Source organism: Bombus pyrosoma, linkage group LG12 (genome assembly GCF_014825855.1).
Source record: "Bombus pyrosoma isolate SC7728 linkage group LG12, ASM1482585v1, whole genome shotgun sequence".
Taxonomy (NCBI): domain Eukaryota; kingdom Metazoa; phylum Arthropoda; class Insecta; order Hymenoptera; family Apidae; genus Bombus; species Bombus pyrosoma.
The window spans coordinates 9,726,625-9,753,922 of record NC_057781.1 but is presented as its reverse complement, the minus strand read 5'-3'; the positions used below and the strand labels follow the sequence as shown (position 1 = coordinate 9,753,922).

General features: G+C 41.6%; 1 protein-coding gene across 1 annotated transcript in view; it reads left to right on the top strand.

Moving 5' to 3' along the window:
* The window catches only part of LOC122573734 (bone morphogenetic protein 1-like), a 49,320-nt gene that overhangs the window by 10,139 nt on the left and 11,883 nt on the right, over positions 1–27,298 (top strand). Inside the window, exons 2-4 of the mRNA XM_043740497.1 lie at positions 19,641–19,793; positions 19,895–20,099; positions 20,970–21,245. Of these exons, the coding sequence (XP_043596432.1) occupies positions 19,641–19,793; positions 19,895–20,099; positions 20,970–21,245 (634 nt within the window). The remainder of the gene's footprint in view (positions 1–19,640; positions 19,794–19,894; positions 20,100–20,969; positions 21,246–27,298) is intronic.

Here is a 27,298-nt window from a genome sequence, read left to right as displayed (position 1 = left end):
ATACAGATGTAATATCACACCTCTCGTAGTAGTTACGTGTCGCCCAGTATTCCGATACGTCCGCGCAATCACGCGGTTACGCGCTGGGAACACGCCTTTGCTCCGGAAATAGATATTCCTTCGGAGCAACTCCGCCAGGAATTCCAAGCATCGCGTGAGAACGCCTCGAGTTCGTTCGCGGAACGGGGTGACCGCTCTTCGAATCGAACATCGTACGTCTCGATTTACACCGGTGATGGTGTACGCCGCAACGTTTCATTGGTATTTAGGAGAGTTGGGCAAATGCGATGGCCTCTTCGAGACGTTCCACATTTCGCGAAAATGTTGGGCAATGGTATCGTATCTGTAAACTGGTATGGTATTTGCAGGCTCGTCTTACGGCGTTATCGAGTTAAAGAATTTTACTGTCTTTCTAATATTATTTCTGATAGCTTATGTTCCCGATATAAGATTTACAGAGGTCCGTGGTGGTGCAATTTATGCGGCGTTTATTCACGCTATTTCGTAGCAGCGTTATGTTTGATTAAATCCTATTGCGCGTTGTAATACAGCGCATTCGTACGTTCTGCGTGATATCGCGGAATATATGGAATGCCATTTATAAAGCGACCTCAAAGGAACATGACTTTATTGGATGTTAGAATTTTCTTTGTACTTCTTGCAGGAAATTTGATTGGTCGTGCCGCGTAAGGAGAAAACATACAGAGTGATCCTCTCCGACAATAGATCTTATTGTAATTATTCTAATCCTAGAAAGCGTAAAAAAAGGCGCTCGGTGATCAAACTGAGAAACTCTTGACTTTCTGCAATTGAAAATATAATTTCGTCCGGTGCACGATAACTATCTCTGTTTGCACGAAGAAACTGTACCGGCGCGAGCGTTCCTTTAAAATCGTTTCTCGATAATATTATAGAGGGGGTCTTTTTTCCTCGCGTAATTGCATTAGCGAAAGGTCCCGGGCTAAAATCGCGGGAAAAAGCGAACAAACGAACATGAACGCGCGAGAGCACACAATGGAGCAACGTTTAAACGAATAATTTATTGAAATTCACCGGAAGGAAACGCTCTCCCCTGTACTTCCACTTTTCCCTCCTTCCCCTGTTTGTTTTCGATGTACATATCTTTTAATGAAGTCTGTTAAACAAGCGACGGGGAACGAGCGCATCGATGGAAAAAGCAGATCAAACGTTCCTGCGGCGTATACGCCACGAACGAAACGGAATAACGAGATATAGAGAGAAATAACAACGAGGACGATTCTCTCGTGACACGATGTGGCGTTTACCGCTAACGAGCGCGCTAATTGGCATAAACGAAGCCGCGCCCGCGGGAGTGTAATCAAGTAATTCGATTAACGCTGTCGTCTAGTTCCTGAATGTTTTTCTCTCGTGTAACTTCGCGATTTATAAACCACCCACGCGTACACTCGTCGATATGATTTTCAATAACAATGCTTATTCCATCCGCCCAATTATCCGACGATAGTCGTGTCTCGCGACAGTGTCAACGAAACTTTACAGAGTTTCGTATAACGCGCGTGGTAGGTATATTCGTAGAAATTTTCCGTGATAAATGTTCGAATGCTTTCGTGAATTATCGTATATACGATTTACTATGTCGAGATATTAATTACACGAAATTATACGAATCTTGTTCCTTCGCGGATATTATATTCTTCAACGACTGGCATTCACCCTTGACACGCGGCAACTCGAAGTACCTTCCGCCGCTTTAATTCCAAAGAGATGCAACACACGCGTCCCTCGCCACGATTTTCGTCTCTTTCTTCTTTTTTCCTTTCCGTCGTTCCGTCGCGTTCTTCTCCTGTCTGCCGCTCGTTACCATTTTTTCTTTCCTTCGCGGTTCCTCTTCTTTTCTCTTTAACCCTTCAACGTCTTCTTATAATGAGATATACACTTGTGCACTGGCTGTCGTTGACAATAGTAACAGAATGTCGAGGGTTTGCCACGACGCTAAGGTCAGTTGTTGTCGAGTTTCTTAACAACATAATTAAGCGAGGAGAAAATTAACGAACTTGAGAGTCTGCGCCAGGGAATTATTATTTTTGACAGTTTCAAACAAAATCCATCGATCTCGTAGCGTGTTGCGCGGTCGAACGTAAAACTGCGATTAATTAATTATTTCGGTGTTCGATGAAAATTTCCAGTTATGTTTTGAAATTTCCAGCCGGCAACGTTCTCGAGCATATTTTACGAAGTATTTTGCCAGGGGAAAAATACCAAGGGATTAAATTGCGTCGATTCAATTAGCTCCAGTTAATGATATTTAAATAAATCGATAAAAAAAATATTTCGAGGGGAAACGCCCAGCTTTGAGCATCGCGCGAAAAATTGCTACTGATTATTACCATTTTACGAGATATGAAATTACTAGCAGATAGTTAATATGAAATCGGTCAATAATTTTTTGAAAGGTTTTAGAACGAGTAAGCTAAGTATCGAAATTAGATCCATTTCGCGCCATTAATGGAAGCAAGTTCAAAGCGACTAAAGTGGCTCGAAAAGTGTGGGGCATGAAAAGTGAGGGGTCTATCGATTCGTCTGGCACTAATTTCGTAGCAAAAAAAAAAGAAAGAAGAGGATCGAAAGACGACAGCGTCTAACGCACGCGTCGAAACAGCTGGAATTTTTAAGTACAAGATATCTTACTATCCAATCTATACGTAGACACAACGATGTAAAATTCCTATCCAAGATCTTGCATTATCATATTTTCAAATTAAAGTCAAATAAAAGTTTCCGCATGATAAAACAAACCTTCGCCAAAGCAACGAATATCTTGCAACGTCTATATACATATTCTTCATCCGATTTTGAAGATCGGTATAATCGTGTTAGTTGCGCCGTGTCTCGTAATAATACTAATGAAATTTCAAAACAATTTACATAACACGTACGTATATGTACATCATATGCGATGTACGCATCAAAGTTTTCTATGTTAAACGTCGAAATACTTTCGCGAGCCACGGTATATCTGTTCGATAAACGATAATACTTAGCCTAAGGAAGTGGGCAGAGGTCGAGTAACGAATTGATTCGTTCGTGGAATGGTAACAGAAGCACAATCGCTTGGAAATCCAGTAACCTACAATAACGCATCGAGAAACGGCTCCTTCCCTCTAATCCCTTGTCCCGGTGGAAAGGCATTATACGAAGTAAACAGAAATTAAGGGTTGGTCCGACCCTCATCGGCGATCTCTGCGGATGGCATTCTCCCCGCATTGCACTTGGCAGCTGTCCAGTCATTTCTCTTTCTTTCTCTCTTCTCCTTCACTTTCCAACGATTTTTCTCCACCGGTGGCCAGTCAGTTTTTGCGCCGCTGTTTCCGTCGCCGTTGAAATAATCCAGCCGCAAATACCGCTTTAATTATTCCATTCTACTTAACAGTACGGTCCACGATCGCGTTCGGTCCCTTTCCGGTTGCGCGATAACCGTTTTCCTCCTCATTTCGCCGAGCAGTTGGTCAGCTTGTCTGCCCTTCGCGTACACGACTGTTTCCTTTTTGCGCGTGTTTCTTTCTTACATTTTTACCCCCTTCTACTCTAACCCTTATGCAAGCAACAGAAATGTTATTAAATGGCCGAAGAAAAATCATTTGCGGCTCGATACAGGACGCCTCGCGTTTCTACGCGTAAGTAAGACTTACGCCGTAAGTTCTTTTAAACGAATTCTCGCGGGAGAAAAGAATTCCGTGTTATCGAACGCGGCCGATCTTCAAGATGTTTTTAGTCTCGCGCATATGTAGCACGAGCGGGAAGAAGAGATAGCTACGTAGATGGTTTAATTACGGGGAAATTAAGGCCATCCTTGACGAAGATTTTTGCATATTTTCCTTGGTCTACTTCTTGTTTGCATTTTTTGCAATTTTTATCTCTAAAAGATACGCTATTTCACGGATGATTTTATTCAGCGCGAAAAGTTTTAGCTTTTAACGTTATGAAATTCGCGTTATTAAAATAGGAATTGCGTGAATTATTATTTCGAGGAAGACGTCGTCGCGTTACGATAAAGGGATATCGTTGATGGTTTTAAGTTATACCTGGTACGCGTTTCACGAGAAAGTTACCCCTTCCGCGAAACGTACTTTACGACGAGATCAAAGAAAATTTAATTCACTCTCACTTCATTAACGTCCCGCGAAAGTGTAGCTTCAATTCTTTTTTTCGTTCTCGATATGAAATTAGGTGCGCCTTTCTACGCGTGCCGCTGCTTCCTGCGTCCTAATAGTTCACAATTAACGCATAATTACGCTAATCGAGCTCTATGCGACTTCTTTGTTAAACTATTATACGCGTTTCTCTACAGATTTCCTACTTCGAAAAATTCCTTCGCGTTGCCACGATAGAGAATTCCCACTTCTTTTTCCGAATCGACCGAATTAACTAAAAACAGATTAGAAACAAAAAATGTTGCGCTAACGAAACGTTGGTGTTGAAACCGTTCGGTTAAGCGATCCTAAGAAGTAGAAAGGGATAAACGCGGATATTCATTTTTCAGTGGAATTCGGTGGTCTCATATAATATAAATACGCGGCCAAGTAGCGGCTAGCGCTATTTTTCACCGAAGAAAACGAGCACAAGCCATATTGTAGTTTGGGTAATAGCATAGTATAGCGGCCCATCAATCTCCGCAACAATTTATTGCCAGAATTTTTCTCCGTATCGAACGCGAAGAATACCGTGAGATATGCCGGTGATCATCGGTTTAACAGGCATCGGTTGACACGAGGTAAAAACGAATCCTCGAGCATTCGATTCTTTTGCGACTTTGCCGCCAACAAATTGCCCGGTGTGTCGCGCGGTTGACAATAGACGCGTATCATTGACGGACACGCGCCAAAGTAATTGAAAACCTTTGAAAGCAGATTGTGAACGAAACGGATAAATGGATTCGACGATGCAGAATGATTTGTCGTTGATAGTATCTGCTTTAACACCGTCCATCTAGCGAACAAACGATAATAAAAGGATAGAGAAACAGTACGATAATAGTTGCGGTGATTACGTATACCGCGAGTTTTATCGGATAAGTTCGTAGCATTCTTAACGTTATGAGATCGCACTTTATTTGCAGTTGTTCGTAATGGTTTGTAGTTGCAGAATATTCGAATATCAGGATGCTTTGACGATAGGACGGTCGAATTTCTAACTGCAAAGTATATCCTTGGTACCATTCTACTATCGCAAAGATTCTGCCAAGATCGATCGTTCGACGCGAATCGAACGTCCCCAAAGTTCCGAGGTAAACCAAGCTGCGCGACCCGCTCACGTACTTACACGCATACGTCAAGGGGTGCCATAAACTCGGATTTCCACGTGCATTATGCGCGACTAACAAGCAACCGTGTCGTTTGTTCAAATTTCAGCAGCGGAAGCAGCACGCCGGAACGTCGAAATAATTCTCGCTAGGTTGTGCAGCGCGAATCGCCGTCGTATCCAAGAACGTCCGAACGTTACTCGGTAACGTGACCGTGTCTCCGCTTTGTTCACCGAGAAAAGAGCAAGGAAGAACGTTGGCAAGAGAGAAACGGAGGGTGAGAGAGACGCGAGAGAAGAAGGTGAGGGGGTGCAAGAGGACCGACAGTCAACCTCGTTTCATTTAGTCTTGTCCTCGGCCCGTTTCCTTCGCTTCGCGTACGGGTTTTGTTCTCCCCGACTTTTCTATCCCACCACTGTCCACGTCCCTTTTCCATCCTCGTCTTGCAACCGTTATCCCCGGCCTGTTTCCGGCTTGAACGCCCACCTCGCCCACTATGTGGGTCAGAGACACCGCGTATACTATGGTAACTGTAGCAACGTGTCGGTCGTCCGTGTGCACCGCCTACGATCGAGCAGGTTCAAAATTTCACTTGGAATTCCGCTGTGGAATGTGCCAACCGTGAACGCATATGAATCGAGAACGACCACGACGCGATGTCGCGAGCAAACATCCGATCCGATTCTGTTTACCGTACCGTGACGACCAAGTTTCTTCGCGTTTTATCTTCGACACGAATAAGCAGGATAATTTGCCCGTCTAAACGACCGGAAAATTTTTACCAGTTTTACGTTTTACGTTTGCACGGTAATAACGTGCGGACACACGATTCGATGGTAGAGTTAACGCGCGTCTGTTTCTAACGGAGCGGCGAAAACGACAGGCTTTTTTTGGAAAAGCGTGTGGTGTACAGAAGAAAAATGTTTGTTGGCCCTTTTTGACGAAGAATTATGCTCTTTTATACTCGCCGTGTTAAAAACTAGAATTTCGTGATGCACGCTGATTAAAAAAGTTGCAAATGAATGGTTACGTTAACGCTACGTTGACCACGACGGATTAAAGTTGGCGATTATCTGCCTGCTAACTAAACAAATTAGTTTGTGAAAACAGGTCGCTCGTTTTTCGAAATATTAAACGTTAATTGTATCGAGCTTAACTAATGAAACTTAAAACTTCCGAGTCGCTCGATTAAGGATAATATTATCATTCAAAGAAAATTTTCCAACAACAAAGTTCGATATCGAGATAAAAGTTTAGATCAGGAATATCGGCGGATTAATTTTGAGGTGGATTTAAGCGAAAGTTAAACTTCTTCGAAATATATATGAACTTCGGAAACTTTTCAATCGTTCGGACACAATCGAGACTTTAGAAATTGGTAACTTCCGAATTGTTATCCGTTCGGTTCTGCCCTGTGGATGGGTAGTCTTACGACGAATCTAAAAAGCATTTCTCGAACGTTGTTTCTTTCCGACGCATTTCAATTTCGTATTATCCAAAGTTCATGCCAGCTTTGCCGCGTTAAAGTGGAACTGAAAAGATAACCACGTAGAAAGTTTCCCAGTGTGGTATCGGAAAAGGAGAACAAAAAAATTGAAAAGAACGCGTGTAATTCTTTCGGTGTTTCGCTCCTTACATTATTTCAATCATTCGTTCACTTCTGAAAGTAACGAATCGCGATTTTCGAAGTAATTTTTCATAAATCTTCTGCTTTCGTCTGTCGACATGTAAAAAGAAAAAGATAGAAAATTCGTTTTGTAATAGATTGCATGGAAAATGGCGCGACAAAGAATGTCCTCCGATCGTGCGAAGTCTGAAAGAGTCTGAAGATGGAAACGAAAAGAGAAAGAAAAATATTCGGTCGGTGTCAGAGGTCATCAGACGTTCCTTTTTACTCGGGTCTTCCTTTTCCGCGAGTCGACTCTCATCCCAGGTGAGAAGTCAACCTAATCCTGAGGGATAAGTTTTCATCACGTCCGGCTAGCTTCTGCGTAGCAGCGCGCTTCCTGACTTTGATTCTGCAGAATGCTCGTCTTCCACGTTCGACCGAAATGACCATCGGCCACTTTTCCACTCAAATTCGAAATAATATCCGTACGGAATTTCTATAAATTTCGTCCGTTTCTTGGTAATCGTACAATATACTTACAAACAACCGATATAGCGATTTCCTTTAATTTATTATTCGATGAACGATCAACCTGCCCCGCTTAGTTAAAATGTCCAATCTAGCTCCTTTTATTTCTCGCGATCCGTTGAAGTATTTAATGTTCTAACGGTTTTGACCAAGTCGTCCAGCGGAAGAGTTTACCCAACAGGAAAGTCACTGAAAGCGTCTGACGCGATCTACCGAGCAGCAGCAAAATCGTGCGAGCGAACAAAGCCCTAATTATTTCGAGCAGCGTGCGAATATGAACGCAGAATGAAGAACGGAATACAATTAAAGGTGGATTCGGTCGCGAGAGCGTAAAACGAAGATCGTGGTGCTCGTCGAAGGGGCCAGAGATGCATTATTCAACGTCAATCTCATATTCCGCGAGACACGAAAACAGATTCACGGCCAGAGAGCGAAACTCTTGACTCGGGTGACGGTACAGGCGAAAACTTCTTTGTCAATTCGCGGCGAATAAATAGGAAGAAACGTCGGTTTGCCATTTCCTTTGTATAGGGTGCAGCCAGAGGTAAAGCCATACGGATCGCCATGAGCGTGTCACGGGTTGATAGGCTATCTCTTGGCTGGTTGATCGGAGGATAGAGAGAAAGGCGGATGTGCCGCCCTTCCAACTTGCATCGACTTCGATTGATCCTCGGACATATGCTCTTTGGGCGATATCCGGTACAGCGAAGCGCACCGTATCCGCCCGAAAAAGCAAGAGGAAAAGTGTTTCCATCTTCGGTGTCGTTTTCATTCGGTTGGATGAGCTGCGAGATGGAATAAAGCAAGAGCGTGGATGGGAACAAAGGCGTTGCTCGTACGTTTACGATGGTTCTCGATGCGAAGAATTCTCGCAAGAAGATCATGCGAATGCGTATAGAATGTTTAGGACTGTGTGTTTAGAGAGTTTACGGAGGATTCTTTCTCGCATTGTATTGCATGGTCCGTTTTCCTGCGCACGTGTAGTAACTTCAAACGCTCGACAAAAATTCGCAAGATCGCTCCGTGTACTAAGAAAGTATCGAGTGTGAAAAGTTCTCATCTGGAGTTACACGCAAACAATCGACGTGTAAAGTCGTCGCGCTTGCATTTGCACGTCGATTCGGAGGAGCCTGTCGCTCTTAGATCAAGTGCGGAAACAAAAGATGCAAAAAATGGCAAAAGGCTGTGGTGCACAAGGAGGCAAAAGCAAAGGAAAGAAGACGAAGGGGAAAATAAAGGGAAGAAAATAGAGAAAGAGATCTCCGTATCGATGCAAGTTGCACTGGATCGTTCGACGGGAGAACGAAGTGGACAAGAGGGAGAAAAAAAGGGACGGAAAGTTGACGTCAGTAGCATACGCAAGCGTTTAATCCGACGCGATAGAGGTTCGCTGCGATGCGAGAGGCTTCTCCATTCGAATCAATACGACACACGTACACCGGGCTTCTATATCTGTATGAAACGCGGCACGACGCATTATCGTCGAATCCCGGCTACGAAAAGTTGTCGGTGAGCTGTGCCCCTTTTCCTCTGCCTGTCTCTCTTTCTCGCTCTTCTCGCGTACAAGAAACGTATAATTTCATCGATGAAAATCCGAGACATCGCTCCGAAAGTGACGTCCAGAGACGCGGGCTACTTGCTATTCGTTCGATTCGATGAGCTATCGTTGTGGACAGCCGAATAATACAGATAATCTACAGATTTTTTCAGAGTTTAATAGATTGCAACTTCTACTTTTAATTTTTGAAACTATACATTTCGATGTTAGAATCAATTTGAATAATTTTCCTTTAGATTCCGATTCCGCGGGTTTTATTTATTACGTGTAAAAGAAGGTACGAGATATGTTTTCTATGTAATAACGAAGAGAATGGAAACGCAAATCGAATAATGATAAAAAATGGCTAGTATTATATTAATTAGATGATAGTACGTTACTTCCTGGCCGAGGACCGAAATACACTTGAAATTTATTTTAGTAGAGCTGAAAGTTCCCCGTGAAATGCCATCATAACTCATCTTATGATTTATGTACCACATATTCGTCTTGTTGTTTTACGCTTGCAGGGGATGAAACAAAGGGAATTAGGAAGACAAAAGTGACTGTTTCAACGCGAAGTAGCATAGTTTATGAGTGGAACTCGTTTTCGCGTGATTTTCCTGCGCACGAAATGTAATCTTTGCTTCTATATTCTCGCATTGCGGGTTAACAACTATGTTTGAACAAACAACGTTCGTTGTTGCAAAGATATTTTTTCACTCGTACTCGCCAAAATATTTATCGATTTAAAACGTTGTCTATCGTTGATGAGCGATCGAGAAATGAAATAACATGCGCGTTATGAATATCGGTAAAGTAACGTCGGTGAAGTAGAAAAGAGCAAGAAAAGAGAAAAAGAGGGAGAAACATAACAGATTAGACAAGCAGATCCCCAGAAAATTTAACGGAGATTGAATCGACGATACGATTGCTCGACGAACTATCGAAAGTTGTTGGATAGGAAAGCCGGTTCTATCCAGCTAACCGGAAGTAGCTCTTGTCTGGCCCGGTCTGTAAAGTGTTCCGTCTGTCCCTCTCCTTCTCATAACATCAATGCTCTTGCAAATGTCCTGGAAATGGAAAAGGAGGCTTCTGAGATCGATTCGGAGATTGAACCACTTCCGACCTTCCGTTTGGCTGTCAGCCACAATCCTGTGGTTGCACCGATCGCAGTTTCAATGTTATTTAACCTCCTTACACGTTTCAGCATTAATCGCGACGTAATTCGAACAGATTATGCTCTCCGCATGAATGCGAGTTTCCTGGAAACGATATCGTAGACGCACGTACCAAGAACTTTAGAAAAGTTAGTTTTCTTACCGATGAATGGTTGCATCGATGTCGGAATAATAATAGAATTTAGATTGACGAGCTAAATCTGCTTATTTTCATTGAGCTGTACGACTCGCTTGAAATTGATTGACAAAGAATATCCATTTCTTCGCGAGACAAAGGGAATTCTTTTAAATTAAAGTCAGAAGTTCCACGGTACTTTTTCCAATTCAAAAAGAATGTAAGAAGAAGGTTTCGCAAAGTCGAGGACTCGATGGAAAACGCAGATTGAATTGCGTAACTGTAATTTATTTTCTTTCAGAGTTATTCAAAAGCAAATGCTTGAATGGTACACAAAGAACGTTATCTTGCTCGTTACACGCTCTCTACTGATTTTCCAGTCCGGACTCCGTTCCACGCCTCCGACGAAAGAAATTGATAAAATTATCCTTCTACTTTCGAACGCGGTTAAAAGTTAACGATAGGATGAAATTTCTCGGTTAGATAAGGGGTACGATTGTGTTGTCGCGGGGCTTTCATCGAGGAAATGGGGCTCGAAAATAATCTCTCCGTATCATCCAGCGAATTGCAGCCACTCCTGATAATAGCTCCGAAAGAATCATTGCGATTCTCTAATTCCACAAAAAGCACCTCTTTTTATTTCAACGGAAAAATAAAAGCGTCGTACTAATCTCGTCTTCTACATCGTTGAAGTCAACGTTTTCAAATTGCAGAACGTTCGCGCGATTATTTCTCGGCGTTTCTCCGCCAACTGAATTAATTAAACTCGAACGAAATTACATACCTAATAAATTATTTATACGTGCTTTCTATAAAGAAGAAAAAGAATGTCTGTAAAAAAAAAAAAATGATATTACGCAGGATCGACGTGGGAAAGGGAGTACGCGCGAAAAGTGCGATCGCTTCGACTGAGAATTGTTCGACGGTAAGTAGAGTTAATCGTTCCGGTTCATTACTGGGAGGTCTAGAATGCGATTTTAACCGAGCATCAAATATTCCGGCGAATCCACGGGCTGAATGGCACGAAATCACCGGCTCGAAGCGAACAGGGGTTTGGCATTATGCGGTTTGTAACCGATTGCGTCGGTGTGCGTACGCTTCTGCAACAAAATTCATAGAGCGACGGTGTACTGTACGTGACGCGATGGAAAATTGAATTTGACGATTCTCGTTTTGTTTTCCCTCGAATGTCTATCGATATTCCGTAACCCTTCTCGATGGCCATTGAAAAGAAGCGACAATGTCGCTTGACTTATTTCGAGTGGATCAATCATCCTACAGATTATTTTTTGTCGTTTATGTTTCTCTCTCTCTCTCTCTCTCTCTCTCTTTCTCTCCCTCTCCCTCTCTTTCGTTTTTTATTTTTTTATACATGTAACGTTTCGAGTAGTTGCTCGGAATCGACTCTATTGTTCGCGATTCAAAATATATACCTGATATTCCTTTCAAGAGCGCACGAATTGATTACACGACGTCGAAAATATTGTTCAACTTCAGGAACTTGGATTTTTTTTTGGTATATCAGGCCATCAGACTCTCGAGAGATTTTCGAAACTCGGAAATCTTTAAGAATCTTTCGAAGTGACAAAATTTCCATCGCGTCTTTAGGAAGAGTTTTTCTCGTCCACTGTGTACTCGTCACTGGTTTCGACGTTTACAACGTGTTTATGCGAATTACACAGTTAGCTAGTAAATAATAATAGCGAGCAATAATTCTCTCGATAAATATATAAAATATGGTACAAAGAATGCGACTTTACTCACGAGGGAATTACTTGCGTAAACAGTGAGACACGACGAACAGCCGAGCAAGAAAACTCCTATAAACTCTGGGAAGAAAGTTTTCGCAATATCTGGAGGAGACTGAATTAAGGAGAGCTGCGCGAGATAGGTGCAAGAAGGTAAACACACCGCGAGATCCGACAGAACTGGAACTTGCTCGAGGCAAACTAAGGGAAAAAAGGTTCATTTAAATGTTAAACGAACGATGGTATACGATGCGACGGAATAGTAGCCTAGGGACAAATGCATAGGACGTACGCATAATGCGACACGACGTCGTAATACGCTGGTTCTGCCGTGTGCGGTCCCGCGAACGATATAATTAAAATATCGGTGTCACGTGAATAGGGGCTGCGAGGGAAATGCACGTTACGCTTGCAGATTTACCGAAACGATCGTGAAACACCATAAATTAATGAATCGTGGACAACACAACGGAGGGAAGGATATGCGTGCACGGTCCGTTGACTAATACGTACGCTCCTAATACTCGTTGCCAGCCACGACGTATTTACGATTGTATCGCCGTGAATCTGCCGATTTCGACCCCCGTCCCTAGCCCTCAAGGGACTACTGGCAATACCCGGTGTGTACGTGAACGCGCCTAATTAATTAACCGGATCGGACATCTGAATGCTGGCGGCAGCGTTTAATCCCGGCCATCGGAAAGGTTTCGCCGATTTTATTTATTTATCCTGATTTTGTCGCGGATGCGTTTAAATGCTCGCGGGTCGCGTATGAATCAATGGGGTGACTTTTAATCCTTTCATGATTTAATAGGAAAGGGATCGCCGCATGTATATCGTGTTTTGCCTTTTAAATTCTATCGTAGATGAGTTCATTCGTCGTCCCTTTGCATCGTAATTTACTAATTAACAATATCGTTCGATTGACAAATTATGAATTTTGATAGAATATTGTAATTTATTGTAGCGTAATTTGTATGTATATGAAGTTAACGTGCTAAGAAATTAAATTTAGTTTCCGTGTGTGATTATATTCTATAGATTATAAATTAGAACGCGGCAAGTGAATTTTGGAACGCGAGGCGAACTTTATGAACCACATCATACGTAATTATCCGCATAGTTGACATTGTCAGCCTTCCAACTCTAAACCATGTCCTTTTCGAACGAACCCCCCTCTACCCCCACCCCTGCCAACCCGTTTCATCGGCATTGCAGTCAACTTCATCAAAAATATACTAAAACAGTAACGTCCATAGATACGTTCGTATATCGCGAATTATTAATCACGTTCCGCTTACCTTTAAATCGACGTCGAAAAGATTTAACGCTATCACGCGCTTCGAGCAACGACGGAATCTTTAAAAAATCGACGACTTTATGTATTGTAGAAAATTATGCCGGCATAAAACATAGGATATAAAGTACCCCGTTATTACGTAATATTCGGCGCATTATTTTCACCTGGACGATTAAAAGCGACGTATAAACCATCACCACCGACGGTGCAATAAAAATTTAAATTAACCCCATAAAGTAACAAGCGCGTGAATTAGTCGTGGGAAGGCGGTGAATCAATTCGATGGAATATAACCACTTCGTGAGTTACTCCTTCGGAAACTATAAACTCACCGCATTGAATACGCTTGAAATATGAATCATATCGTTGAAAATACTAAATCGACTCTATGGTATCGGGCATTAGGGAATTACGGTATCGAGAATTGCCAATTAACTTTCACGAATCTACGCTTTCGATCGCGATAATGTCGCCTAGAAAAAGTCGCGTCATAGTGGGTATCTCGTAACGTGAAAGAATTAATTGGATCGAATAAATCGTGCCGGCGTTGTCCACGAGTTACCGGTCGCGGCGACATTGCAGCCGGTATTTACGACTCGGGGCAAATTCATCGGTGGCGAATTCGACGATTGCGACCTCGTTAACAGAAGGGGGTGAGATATCGACGTCGACTCGGCCCGGTGGGCAGGGTCGTGTTCGCTAATTTCTAGATAGACAAATTATTCACTGCCATTAATAGGACACACGCCAACATTACGTTCAACATAGGGACGAGTCCGATGTGCGCGGTCCGCGACTGGATTAATTAAAGGAAATCGATCGGCTCTATCGATAAGATATACCCGGGTAACAATGGCGATCTCTCGTGTTCCGTTCAGTTTTTCTTCCTCGCAGGACGCCCTTCGTATTGAACTGACGCGAAGAAAGAAAAGATAGCGTTCTTATTGTAAGTGGTATTGGCTTTGTAACGGATACGGAGAGCTCGCAGCACAAAACGTGGTACAAGTGACAAAATCGATGTACACAGGCTTTTATGAGCACGCCATTTATGAATGTACTATGCGTATTACGCGAAATAATATCGTGAAATTTTATTCGCATTGCTAGGAGACTCGGCTATCACGATCGTATCTATTGGTATCTAGAAAGCATCTAGAAAGTACAAAACGTTTGACAAAGCGAAACACTGGAATATTTCTTTCAAAACGATAATTCAGCAAATTTCAATGTTTTTGTTTTATTTTAATGTTTCGTTTGAAAAATTTCAGTGAAATTCTATAATATAAAACTTTATAGAGGAAACGTATATGTTCGTATATTTAAACAATAACCATTTTATTCGGACGATAGATGTATTCTATTAGATATTCTAGATGTATTATGTTAGATATTCATGATAGTCCTTTCTATGCAGTGGAATAATTTTTTAGTCGGCCTGTTTCGTTGTTGGCTTACGTTCAATTGCGCGATGTACGGGATTTCGTATTGACCTAGATATTACGCGAGATCAATGTATTTACCGAGCTACATAAATCTTACGTTGCGCGGCACACACTGTGCTAGTCTCGCTGTAAAAGCCTCGACTTTATACGAAAACCTTTCAATAACATTTACGTAACTTTTAATTGATAATTCAGTTTATATCTCGCGATCAGCTTCAACGATAAATCTGTGTCATGTTTACTTTTATACAATGAATACCTGGTAAACACTTGTTCAATCCATAATTACAAATAAAAAGGAGGAAGAAGAAAGCCCCGGAAAGCGAAGTATAAACTTCTATCGAACAATTAATATTGACACGCGACAAACATTCGCATTTAATGTTGATCTCGCGTGGTACATCGATGTTTGACCAATATTTATGTGATCTCAGGTCAACATTTACTCGATTCGCTTTTACACTCGTGTTTGCATCTGTGGCGGAGGATGGTAAACGCGGTTCGACTGATTAATGAGCGAAAGAATACTTGAATAGCCTATTTCCTCCCAATGCTTTATTTTCTCTGATAAATAGCGCTTCATCGCTGAGAAACTTAAAAACTTACCCAGAACCGAGATGCAAACATTTTTATTAAGAATTAACTATTCAATCGGAATGTATTTTCATAAAAGATAAATGTAAGTGGATTTTTCAATTTCCATTACATTCTTTTTTTCCCGGTTTTCATTATTTTTTCGTTTATTGCACATTCGTTCTCTGTCTAACAATCTCTCAGTGCTTCTCGTGTTTAACGGGATCGATCTTTATCCTCGAAATGATGTTTCGTTGCCCCGCTGTAGGCGATTCCGCGTCATATTATGTCGTACAGAACTACAGCTGATCAAACATGTACTTTGTTTGAGATACACAGTCTACGTTGAATATATTACAACATGGCTACATAATACGTGTTTTGTTAACCATACGATAGATGTTGGACGCTGCACGTAGATAATGACGTTGTACGCTTATCTTTACTTTTTCAACCCTCTTCAATAAGCACTTTCACATTAAGAAACAGGCAAACTAACAATAAGACGTACTATATAGAAACGAATGCTTTAAAATTCACATTCCAGTCGCTGTAGATAGATTAATTTCGACTACGGTCAATAGGTGAACTCCGATAATGATAACCTCTTGAAGTAAAAACGAAGTAATTAGGTAGTAATTAAGCGTTAGAGGAAAGAAGTTAAACTTGATAATAAATTATAATTCGCTCGTTATAACACTTCTTCGAAGACATTCTCCAAAGAGTAAGTTTCGAATAATGAAATTTTCATATCTTTAAATATTCCTCTTTACTTGCATTACCACTTATAAGTGCACAGACACTTTGACGACATTGTAGTAACAGTATGTGCATTTTATCAAAGTGCATAATCATTTTAATCATCAATTAACGACGAACTGGTAATTGGAAGCAACACTTATTACCTTTTCATGGAATCACCAGGCTGTAAATTGCAGTGATACGACTTTGACCCTCGGACAGCCAAATCAGTCTATTTCGATAAGAACATCTATAGAAATAGAAATAAAAATGCATGATATAAAAATATAAGAAATATTAATTTCTCATATTTAGGAAGCTATCGAAGTATCGAACATAGAACGAAGGAAAGTTTAAGAGAAAGCATTGTTTCCACGGTTGGTTTCGATGGTTCTGGCGGCACAAGTTCTATCCGCGACGATCGTTACCGCGGCTCACCGAATTTCTGAATGAGAGCGAACGCTCTCAAATCGAAGTAACAACGGCGTCGTTGACACGAATCGCCGACGAGTGTCATCGAATACTCGCGACTCGCCAAGTTCCGCTAATACCTGAGCCGCTCAATGCGAAGCCGCGTGAAAAAGAACTTCGCGAATAATTTCAGGAAATTTTCGAACATGAAATTTATCACGACTCTCGAAACTCGAACGCACGATATTTTTCAAACAATTAACGCCGTTTTGCGAAATTACAAGCGACGAGAGAAAAAACACAGTGTATTTCAAAACATTTCTACGTTCGCAATGACGGTCGATCAAAAGGTCCCATCGTCGAGAGAACAATTTTCTGTAGGTGGAAAATACACGAGCGACTGCCCGTAAAAATTATACATAACGAAATTGTTTCCTCTGAACGAGTCGAAACAAGGTTTCATTTTTGGAATGCCATAAAAGATTTGGAAAATGTGGCCATCTTTATCGGATGAGTGTACAGTAGTTGACGAAAGTGAACATGAATCACGTGTATCATACGAAATCCTTTGTACGATACGCGTAATATATTTAAAAGAATATCTATAAACGTTCAATTATTTTTGCGAGCTACAGTATGTACGATTCATTGAAAGAACTCGTTAGAAAACAGTTTATGAATTTTTACTGAAACAAATAACTTCGTGATTTGGTTGGAAAAAGAGAAAAAGAAATAGAAAAAGGAAAATGGGATACGAACAAGTTCGTCACTCGTGCTCCGCGTAGCAAGGAAGAAAATTATTACTCAGATGAGCACAGGTCAGTGCGGCTGCGCGTAAAATTCTGAATTTTTCACAATAGCCTTCCGCTATGAAAACACCGATAAGCGTGACCGCGAGGGTATTTCGTCAACGATACCGAGCAAAACCGCCTGCCGCCGGGGGTCAAAGGCCAAAAACGAAGCGTACGACATGTGGAATGCTGCAATCTCACAACGATCGTGGAATCACGCGCGCCGACTCCACTCAATTAGACGCTTATACGCTTCCATTTCGCCAAAATGCAGCGTCGACTCGTTTCGTGCGAATTATACGGATCTATCACTTAAAACGATATAACGTTGATGTACCACGATGCTGTTCATTGTTGCTCGTTCGCTCGTGTTTAGAAGAAAAGGAATCGAGAGGTCAAGAAGCGTGTTATTTTTAGCAAGTTGATAGCAGATCGTTTGAAATTTGTATTTAAAACTTTATCGACTACTATGAGCAACCTGTTACCGGAGGCATTCTCAGAAAATAAGAAGAAAGATCGATGGTTTTCCTAAAGTGTTTTATGAGTTAAAACAGGTTCGGTGGGCATTTATGTAATATAATTATTTCTCATAAAAATCGCTCGATTGGAGGCATCGGTACATGAATTACCAGTGTTTATCGTTAATTAAGACGACTCTTGGCGTGTACCGTCATTAATGTGGTAATCAGAAGCGATTAAGAGCAGTAAGAAGTGTTAGTAAACATAAAAATTCGATTATCCAACTATGTGTCACGATTAATTCGAATAATCAAGATTTCGCTAATTTGTTTTTTATTATGATAGGCATTGTTTGTCTATAACAGCTACAGAAATGACTAAAGCATCTTTTATTAACATTGGCCAGTTACGCCAATATTGCAACGCCAATAATCAATGAATAGTTGACACGAATTTCTGATATTCAAATATCGTACATTAATAGCTATTTTTTGAACGGTGCTTTAACTTTCCCAATAAAGATAACTGTCCTCCGTTCAACGTCCTTCTCGTTTCTTATATTCGATTCATTCACGTTCACCCCGCTGGTTGGGTTCTTTACGCCACTTATAATCCGAACGAGACGAGACGAGGTCGATGGAAAGATCGATGCCCTATAATAGGCTAGCAACTTGTGCAAAGCTTCCGATATTTTAGACAGATTTCCATAAAGCCGTTTCGTTTAATTCCACTTTCTTTTCCGAGCGATTTCCTCGTTCCAAAACAGGAATAGTCGAATCCATTTGATCGAATCAACATTGGCAACAGCAACAATTACAATCCCTTTCGTCTCGATCATTTAATTATTACTCCATCGAGCATCCGACTCTCTAACTAATAATAGGAAATCGACCAGGTGATTGACACGGAATTGAATAATCCTTCTTTCCAACAAAACGGTCTTCGTCCTCCGTAAACCTATCTTTTCTCGGTACGTGTCGTTAAAACCGAGTCGAAGAGCGATAAAAGACGGTGGTCGATCATTCCTTGAAAGAGTGTACCTTACGTGATTTTTCAGAATATTCGGTAACTATTTTACTTCTTTCCTGTTCTCGCGCGATCTATTCTAACGGTTCGTTCCTTTTCTCGTCACGAATCTTCGACCCGCTCCTGATAGCTGATAACGCGACCGAGGCTGTTTACATCGGTCGAAACAACTGCAGTCGAACAAACTCTCTCTCTCTCTCTCTCTTCGCCGATAACACCACGTTCCATGATTTATGAACGTTGATAATAAGGCTGTGCAATGTGCCACGCTATAGCAGCCGAGTGTCTTGGAAACTCGCTATCCCACAGCTGGTATCGCTAACAAGACATATGGACGGTGAACGTCGAAAGTCCGAAGCACGTGCAGACGGGGGAATGTAAATTCGAGAATTACGTGGCCACCGGAGGGTAATGTTCAATCTTTGTCAGCACGCGCACACACGAGATTCGTTAGATACGGTGGATCGCGAAAGCGTCAGCTCCTTCCGTCGTTCTCCTCAAATACGAAATAACGAAATTCCCAAATACGAGCCGGATTCACCAGCCGAGTATGCCTGCTCGCGATTAAATGGCATTAACTTGATGTCAGATGTGTATCGTTACACGCACGAGAGGGAAGGATAAACGTTTCGAACGTACAAACACGACAACTCGGTTAGAAGGACGTTTTGTCGTAACGAGAGGCTATACGGATAACTATAATTGTAGCAAGAGTAATTGCACTCGGTAGATCTACAGAGAGACGAATCGAAGATACTAGGATGAGAAAGAGTTGAAAGATACAGCAGAGAAACGGGAGATAAGATAAAACGAGCGTAATCAATTACCCGTAGTCTAGTCATAAGCTTCGTATCAAGATAGATTCATGAATGTGTGCGTCGATATGTTTACGTTTCAGGTGGGTTTCTGGGCGATATCGCGCTGCCGAATATCAAATACGAGACCGAATGGCGACAGCAAAAACTCAACAAGAGTTACTTGGAAGAGCTGGAGAAGTATCGGGACGAGGTGCTGAAAGAGGGTCTTCAAGTCGAAGAAGAGGGTCTTACAGGTAAAAAAGTTTTCTGGGGGCAAACTTTTCCATCATTCGGATGGTATATCCGTTGAGGTAGCCAGTTGGTCGATGTATGCTAGCGACAGGTGTCGTTTCAGAGATCCTTCAATTTAAAAATGAGCACGACGCTAACGAGGCGCATCAGGAGAACGAGGAGATCGTGGCTTCTCAAGAGAAATCCGAACCAATTATGGTGGACCGGAATCAATACAGCATGGACGGCGAGTTCGAGGGTGGATTCAGTTTTAACGCGAGGAACGAAGATGCTAGGCCTGGGGTGAGGGACGAAGGCGTTGAATTCAGGTAGAGCGGCACGAAAATTTCACGCGAAAGTTACGCGAACGTGACGATGATCTGAGATTTTCAACTCAAAATACGTGCCATGTCACACCACTTAGGTGGTAACCTTTCTTTCTCATTTTCTTCTATTTTTCTTTTCTTTTTTCTTTTTTTTTTTTTTTTGAGTATAGGAGTCGGACAAGTTAATCCAAACGCCAGGAATAGCATGTTTCGCTTCACAGAGAATTTTTTAATGCGAAATGCTTCTACATTATTGCACCTGTTTTTATCCTCGTGTAATTTTCAAACTCTTTTTCGTAATGAATTTGTAAACGTATATTTTGCTGTGTAAGACCAGATTTAACTTTTTTAATGGTACTCGTGATTTCTGTTTTCGAGAGAACGAATTATTTTAATAGACGATATTACGTATACGAATTCGTAAAATATTTTGTTGGAGAGTTGGTCGGGTATTTAAAATAAACAACAGGGTAACATTTATCTGAAAACCTACGACGCGAAGCGATACATTTTCGTATTTTGAGTGACAATTAAAAGTATTTAGATACCTAGTATTAATTAAAAGCGGATGATATAGAATATGCCTTGTGCCCGCTTTACATGCTTGTCAATGTTATGTTGCGCGTATATCAATTTATTGTTTTGCTGGAAATATTCTATAAATGACACAAGTCTCGTTTGTGGTACAGGTTTTAACTATCTTCCGCCGCACTTTATTGTAATTTTATAGTAAACACAAATTTCATGATAGACAAATTTCAATTTTGAACACGGAATTTCCGAATTTCCGAATGAAATATTGAATTTATAGTTTTTAATTGCAAAGGTTTCGACGATTTTAAAGCGGTTTCGTGAAAAATATCAAATGTTTAGGCTAGAATCAACCACCCCACCAACCAAGAAAAGACATTCCGCTCGAAAACAAGGGCGTGAAGCCTCGCAAACGGCGTCGAACGTGAACGCTACAAAATCGATGGAAGCATTTTTGAGAACGTCTCAAGAGTTGAACGCGTTTCCCACGACTACTGAGAACGTGAACCAAATAAAAACCACGAACGTGGAAAACGTCGAGGAAGTGTTCACCATTCAACCGGAAAGCAGCACACGGAACGCATCGAAACGGCGTCATCGTCGTCATCACCGTAGAAGGTACGAGAATTTCTTTACTTCCCCTTAATGATTCACGTTTATCGTGCGTTTGTATTTGAAAACTTTTCTTTTTAAATATAACTTTGATCGAAGAAACAGTTGTTTCAATTCTTACTTTATTACAATTTTAAGAATACGACGAACCCGGCGTATTCTTACGCCTTTAGAAAAATATTATTCGAATCTAGAAATAGATACGCATGCGAAATAATTTCATAAAAGAAAACAAGGAAATCATCTTATTTCGTGTAAAGCGTCGACAAAATTCTACGGAGTAAAGCACATTTGTCAAGGAAAGTTATCGTCCGATCGATTGGGAAGGTTTTGGAGTCTGGCAGAAATTTATAGCGTTTAGATTACCCACAAGATGTTAATATTCGATCGACGTACCAGGAAATATGAAACAAGTCAGAAATTTATAAATTGATATCTTTCGAACTAAATCTTATCTCGTATTTTATTGACCACGCTGCTTGACCACGAAAACGTTACATGAGATACCCAACTTGCTCATGTTCCTGGTTAATACTTTTCCCATTTCATTTTAGGAATTCGATAATGACATTTCTAACGTACTGACCTATAAAATCTAATGATTAAGCGGAAGAACCGGATTTTACTTTTTCGAATAAAACCAGCGGGAAACGTTTTAACAAAAGACCTCCAAGCTGAAGTACCCATTGGGAAGTTAAAAAAAGAACCATACTCTATTTCCGATAGAGAAGTGATTAAGTGTATTGCCGTGTTCGATAATAGAGTTCGCTCTTTTAACTCGCACCCTCCCTATCACCAACAATTTTCCGCTGGTAGGGCTACTATGCCAATAACAATGGTCGTCATCGTAAAGCTGGAAAATGGGGACCGATAGTGCCGGTCGGGCATTTTCAGCCCTTGAACTGCCAATAACCTGTCAACATCGGCACACTAGTGTCTCTGACCGGTTGCGGATGTGTTCGTCTATAGATTATGCGCTCCTCTCTGAAAACCTACGGGGGATGAAGACCAAAAAAGGAGTAGAAAGGACGATATCGGTAAAATGTACTGGAGAAAATCCGGGTTTTTTAGTTTCGCCGGTAGTTCCCGTGAAACTGCATCTTTTATATTAACGTCGATGAATAACATTTTCTAAATCGAGTTGGTTGCGTAATAACATTCACTTTCGACATATTTTTTATCGTTATTTAAAACAGAACATGCGAAAAATTGGAATTTCAAGCGTACTTAAATAAATCCGGTAATGGATACAAGAGATGCCAGTAATGAATACAATATCTACCGATATTAAAATTATTAAACGATATTTAATATTACCGTTAAAATATTCACATGAAATTTACTACCGACATATATTAAATTTTGAACCGCAAACATTGATTTCTCGATTTCCTGCGCGTTCTCTCTTGTGCTCGCAAATCAGCAGTTCTCGGTTATAGCTTCTCCTCGTTCCTTTTTCACGCTTACAGTGATACTCAGCAGGCTTACGAAAGCGTTTATTTACGACCTGAGTTCGACACCATGAAACACGATCTCACTGTGATCTCCCAATGAAGCTACGGAGAATCCTAGAGAGGATCAAGCAAGAAGAACCTGATACCTTTGACGTGGTCAAGCCCTGTATCCGCAGAAATTTCTACCTTCATTTCCGTGTGGCTCTCTTCTATCGAGTACCTCTTAAGCGAAGCGATTAAAAAGCACGTTAAAAACTCTTCTTCGAAATTCGATATCGAAACTTTCTGTTACTCAACAAATTTCCACGATATTCAAGAAATCCTACACGTATTTTCTTCTTAAAGGTACTCGTGTTACAAAATGCACTTTCGAACGTTTAAACTCTGAACAGAACGTTTGACGACAGCAGCTGCGATGGACGAAAGATCAGAGATTTAACTAACAACTAATCATTTAAAACGCGTTCTTAAGCATAGGAAAATCGTGACGAATCATACTCGACGAATTACCAAGTAACAATCGCTCGTATTTATTATTATACGTATAAGTAAAGTCGCATGAATGAAAATACGTCCTTAATAAACGAACGAACGAATAGCCTTCTCTCATCCCCTGATAGAATCGTAAAACGATCAATTACATTGAGGCGCAGTGGCCGTCGAATTGCCACGTAATTATTGAACGCAGGAATTCCAATTAAGAAAGCGCGCGCGAACGCATTAATTACAGGGCGATAAGGAAGTTTTGAAATCCGCTTTTTCCCCTTGTCGACCAGCGGAGGATCGAGTCGAGCTGTAAATTTCAGTCAGCTTCGAGTATCGATTAAAAACGAGCGAAGCTCAAGACGCATTAATTTCTCCATCGGTTCAATCTGATCTGGTCTTAAACGTTTTTCATTGAAGGATCCGTGAAGACGATCATGCCACGGGGATAACTTCTTCTTATCGTGCTCTCTCTCTCTCTATTTCTTTTCCCCTTTTCTTTCGCTTCAATTTCGACCATCGGGCAAATGAAGACGCAAAAAGGAGAGCAGAGAGGAGGGAGAGGTAGATAGAAACCGATGGAAAAAAAAAGGAAAAAAAGAAATGGTTGGAAAAGAGAAAGATGGGATTCGAGTGATTTATCGAGATCAGTCGGAGAAAATTTCGTATTCAGCGAATACGTCGGTCCGTCGGTGGTGAATCGGTCGCCGTAACTCATCATTTTCCTCTGTCCTCCGTGACTTCCGTCCTTGCGCCTCCGGCTGCACTTGACTCTTTTCGTTGCGCGTTATCAGTACCGCGAGATTATCGTGCGCTTGTTGTCTATTGAACTATGGACAGTGGAATGGACGGGTGAAAGGGGATGAATTTAAGGCGCGTTTCGATGAATTCGATTAAAACCGCGCTCTCGTATACGCGTCACAGGATCGTTCGTTCCTGTGTGAATTCGATTTCCTGGGATAAATACGCAAGCCCGATGAACTGGCTTCGCTTCAAATATTTCTATATTTTGTTTGACGGGATTGATAATAAGCAATTTAACAGGCCGGTAATGTAATGGTTGCTGATATTAATTTCATTAACTCTTGTTTGTTAATCATTTTAGATGTTTCGAAATGTAATTTCCTCTTTGGTGTCAAGTTGATACGATGATATAAAAATTGGATACACGGAATCGATTTAACGGAATGTTGAATAGTCAAATAGTTCGCGTTGCTTGAAAGAAGCAAACGAGAAGATTAAATACTCTACGTTTTAAAGTATCCGTTCGTTAAATTTTCTACAAAGTCGAGATTTTCCTGTATACATAAAGCTTCGTTTATATCGATTGCTTAAAACAAGTCTCAATCAAATCCGAATGAATAATATTTTTTAAAAGAATAATTTGTCTCGTGTTGTTTAAGAAGAACGGGGAAGCTACACCGATGAAATTAATTTTTCCCATTAACGTGCAAGAAGTCGCGCTGAAACAAATCACGATTAATTTAACACCCGGTTCATTAATTAATTGCCAACGAAGCACTCGCTCGAGGCGACATAACAAATCACAAGGTTGCAAGCTCGGCGTTAATATTGATATATATTAGACGCGGGCTTTATTCAGTGGTGATAAGTTACGCGGAGGACGATGACAGTAAAACGGACCGAACAAAACAGACCCTTGGGGAGGGGGGAGGGGAGTGAAAATATCAGGGACGCGAGAAACGGGGAAAGCCGCGAATCGCGTTTTCATTGTCGTTCCGCTGATTGATGAAAAATCGTGATTCGTTAAATTCCAACCTGGGTCGGGCTGGATTATTTCAGTATGGCCGGGACACTGATATATTATATTGTGGTTTATTGCTTGCTGGTTAGGGGAGGGTTCGACCGCCAGTGTAGAGAGATGGATCGACATTCGAAGGGGTGGTAACTAGCACACGTCAAAGCTAATAGAATGATCTATGCGTCTCGCGATCGTTTGATTGAAATCCACGTCGGGTCAACCGATGGTGTTCCTCCGATAGAATCGAATGGTTCTCTGAATGCAGCGTGAAAGAGAAAAGGATGACATACGGCCGAGTCGCGTGACTTTTCAATGAATTTAGCGCCGGCTCGATCGAACCTGACGAGACTTCCGGAATATATGCTCGTTCGGGAACGTGATCGTGGAACGTTCGGCCAAATTGTGAAAAGTAAATTTGCTTTCTTATAACTTACCACTTTTGTAAGCGCCAATTCCGATGATTTGATTTTTTTAACTTTTATCTAAAAAGGAATATTCCCTTATCTTAGTTTCAATTTAAGAATATTTGTTTCGCTAAGATAAGAGGAACGCTATCGCGGTCAAGATCATCGAAATGTATTCCCTTTTAGTGGCGTGTTCCTTTTACCGTGAAAGTATCAGCCACTGACTCTGCTACCGCCGGTAAAACCTACTTAACCCTAGAAACCGCTAAGGGTTGGAAGTTTCGACATTGGGATTTAATGGATACCGAGATTGGAGCGAATCGCGCGATTATCGTTACGTTTTAGATCCAGGACCGCATTTACTGCAACCCCGACAAGATCGCCACAATGAAAACAACGGATTGCAGGTTTTGTTGCTCGCAGCGCGAGTATTGCTAGACACGGTATTAAGCGAGACGTATTGTTTCCAGCCTCGGATATCTTCGAAGCTATAGCAGTTGACCTGAATTACGAAACGGACGCGACGTCTAATTTGTCGAAACATATATTCCTTGACAGCAACATACATAAACGCAGGGACAAAAGGCAAGGAAGAATCTTCAAAAACGCAGTACAAGATGTCCAAATATTTGCCTGAGCCGTCGTATGTATTTTGTATCCGATGAATGGTGAATGAATTTGTTTAATACGTAAAAGCGAAAGATATTCGACAAGAGCTCGTCTTCTAAACTATATTATTTCGCAATTATCCGGGAGTTTACGAAGGTTTCTTAAGCCTTGTTCGCCGGTTCAATTTGTTCATAGGACAGGCCGCATACATCTTTCATTTTCACGCTGGAAACGCGTCAAGCGGAAATCGCTTTAACACAAATAATCTTTCTTTTGCCTTCGTTAATACGACTAACGTTGACTGACACTGACAAGTATTACAAGCGGCGCCAGTGTCGAACCGAACAACTGGCTAAAACAGTTTCCTGGAATCAGTTCGGGTAACCTCACCATTAATCAACACCTACTTCAAACCCCTGTTTCTCAATTTCTCAATTTTCTGGAACAACCCTCGCTTTTCCATAAAACGAAACGTTTCATTATCAACTGTCGTAAGTTGCGAACAACTCTGTCCTGCGATATAACGTATCAATCTCTGGCGATTCGTGTCGTGTTAACAAAAGAGTCACCACCGTAAGGGAGCGTAATAATGGGATTTCGTGTTTCAGCGCGAATCGAGACCGAAGAGATATTTATTTCATAGGACAAGTCGCGAGGGGCTGAATCGTAAAACTCGTACCATCCCGCTACTCTATAACGACGGCTACGATCGTAAAAGTCAAAGAAACAAAACGAAAGGAAGAGAAAGATCCTCGGCGAAGACTTCGAGTAAACGTTGTTAAAGAAAAGCGCTCTGTCGGTTTTCCACCAGCAGCCGTGAATTTCTACGATTTACACGTACACGAACCACCGTTCTTCTTCCTCTCTCTTCCTCTCCCTTTTTCTCTGGTAGTTCGTTCACGAAGCTCGCTAGCGCACCCTTAATGGAGGCTGCTCGCTCGCTCGCTCGTTCGCTCGCTCGAGGCCCCGTTAATTAATTGTAATGCCGCGCCGATTCAGAAGCGCATAGCTTGACTGCTGCCGGTCGAGAGTCGCCGCTGCAAGGGTGGTTCACCCCTCGCGACCAACCTAGGGTGGGGAGATAGGAAATCCGGGGAGAATTACGCCCCGCGGTAATTAGTACTAATAAACGAGGGGCAGAGCCGTGGCACACGCGTGCGAGCCTCGTTCCGCGGCGAGCTCCGATGTTTACGCGAAGGGGGCAAATTATTTTTCAAAGTGTCACTCCCCTCGCAAACCTCACCCCCGTGCTCCACCTTTTCTCCCCTTCTTTCCGTTCTCATACCCCCTAACCCGATACCATTCGTTTTCGCGGATTCGAACCGAGCAGGGGACAGGATAAATTGT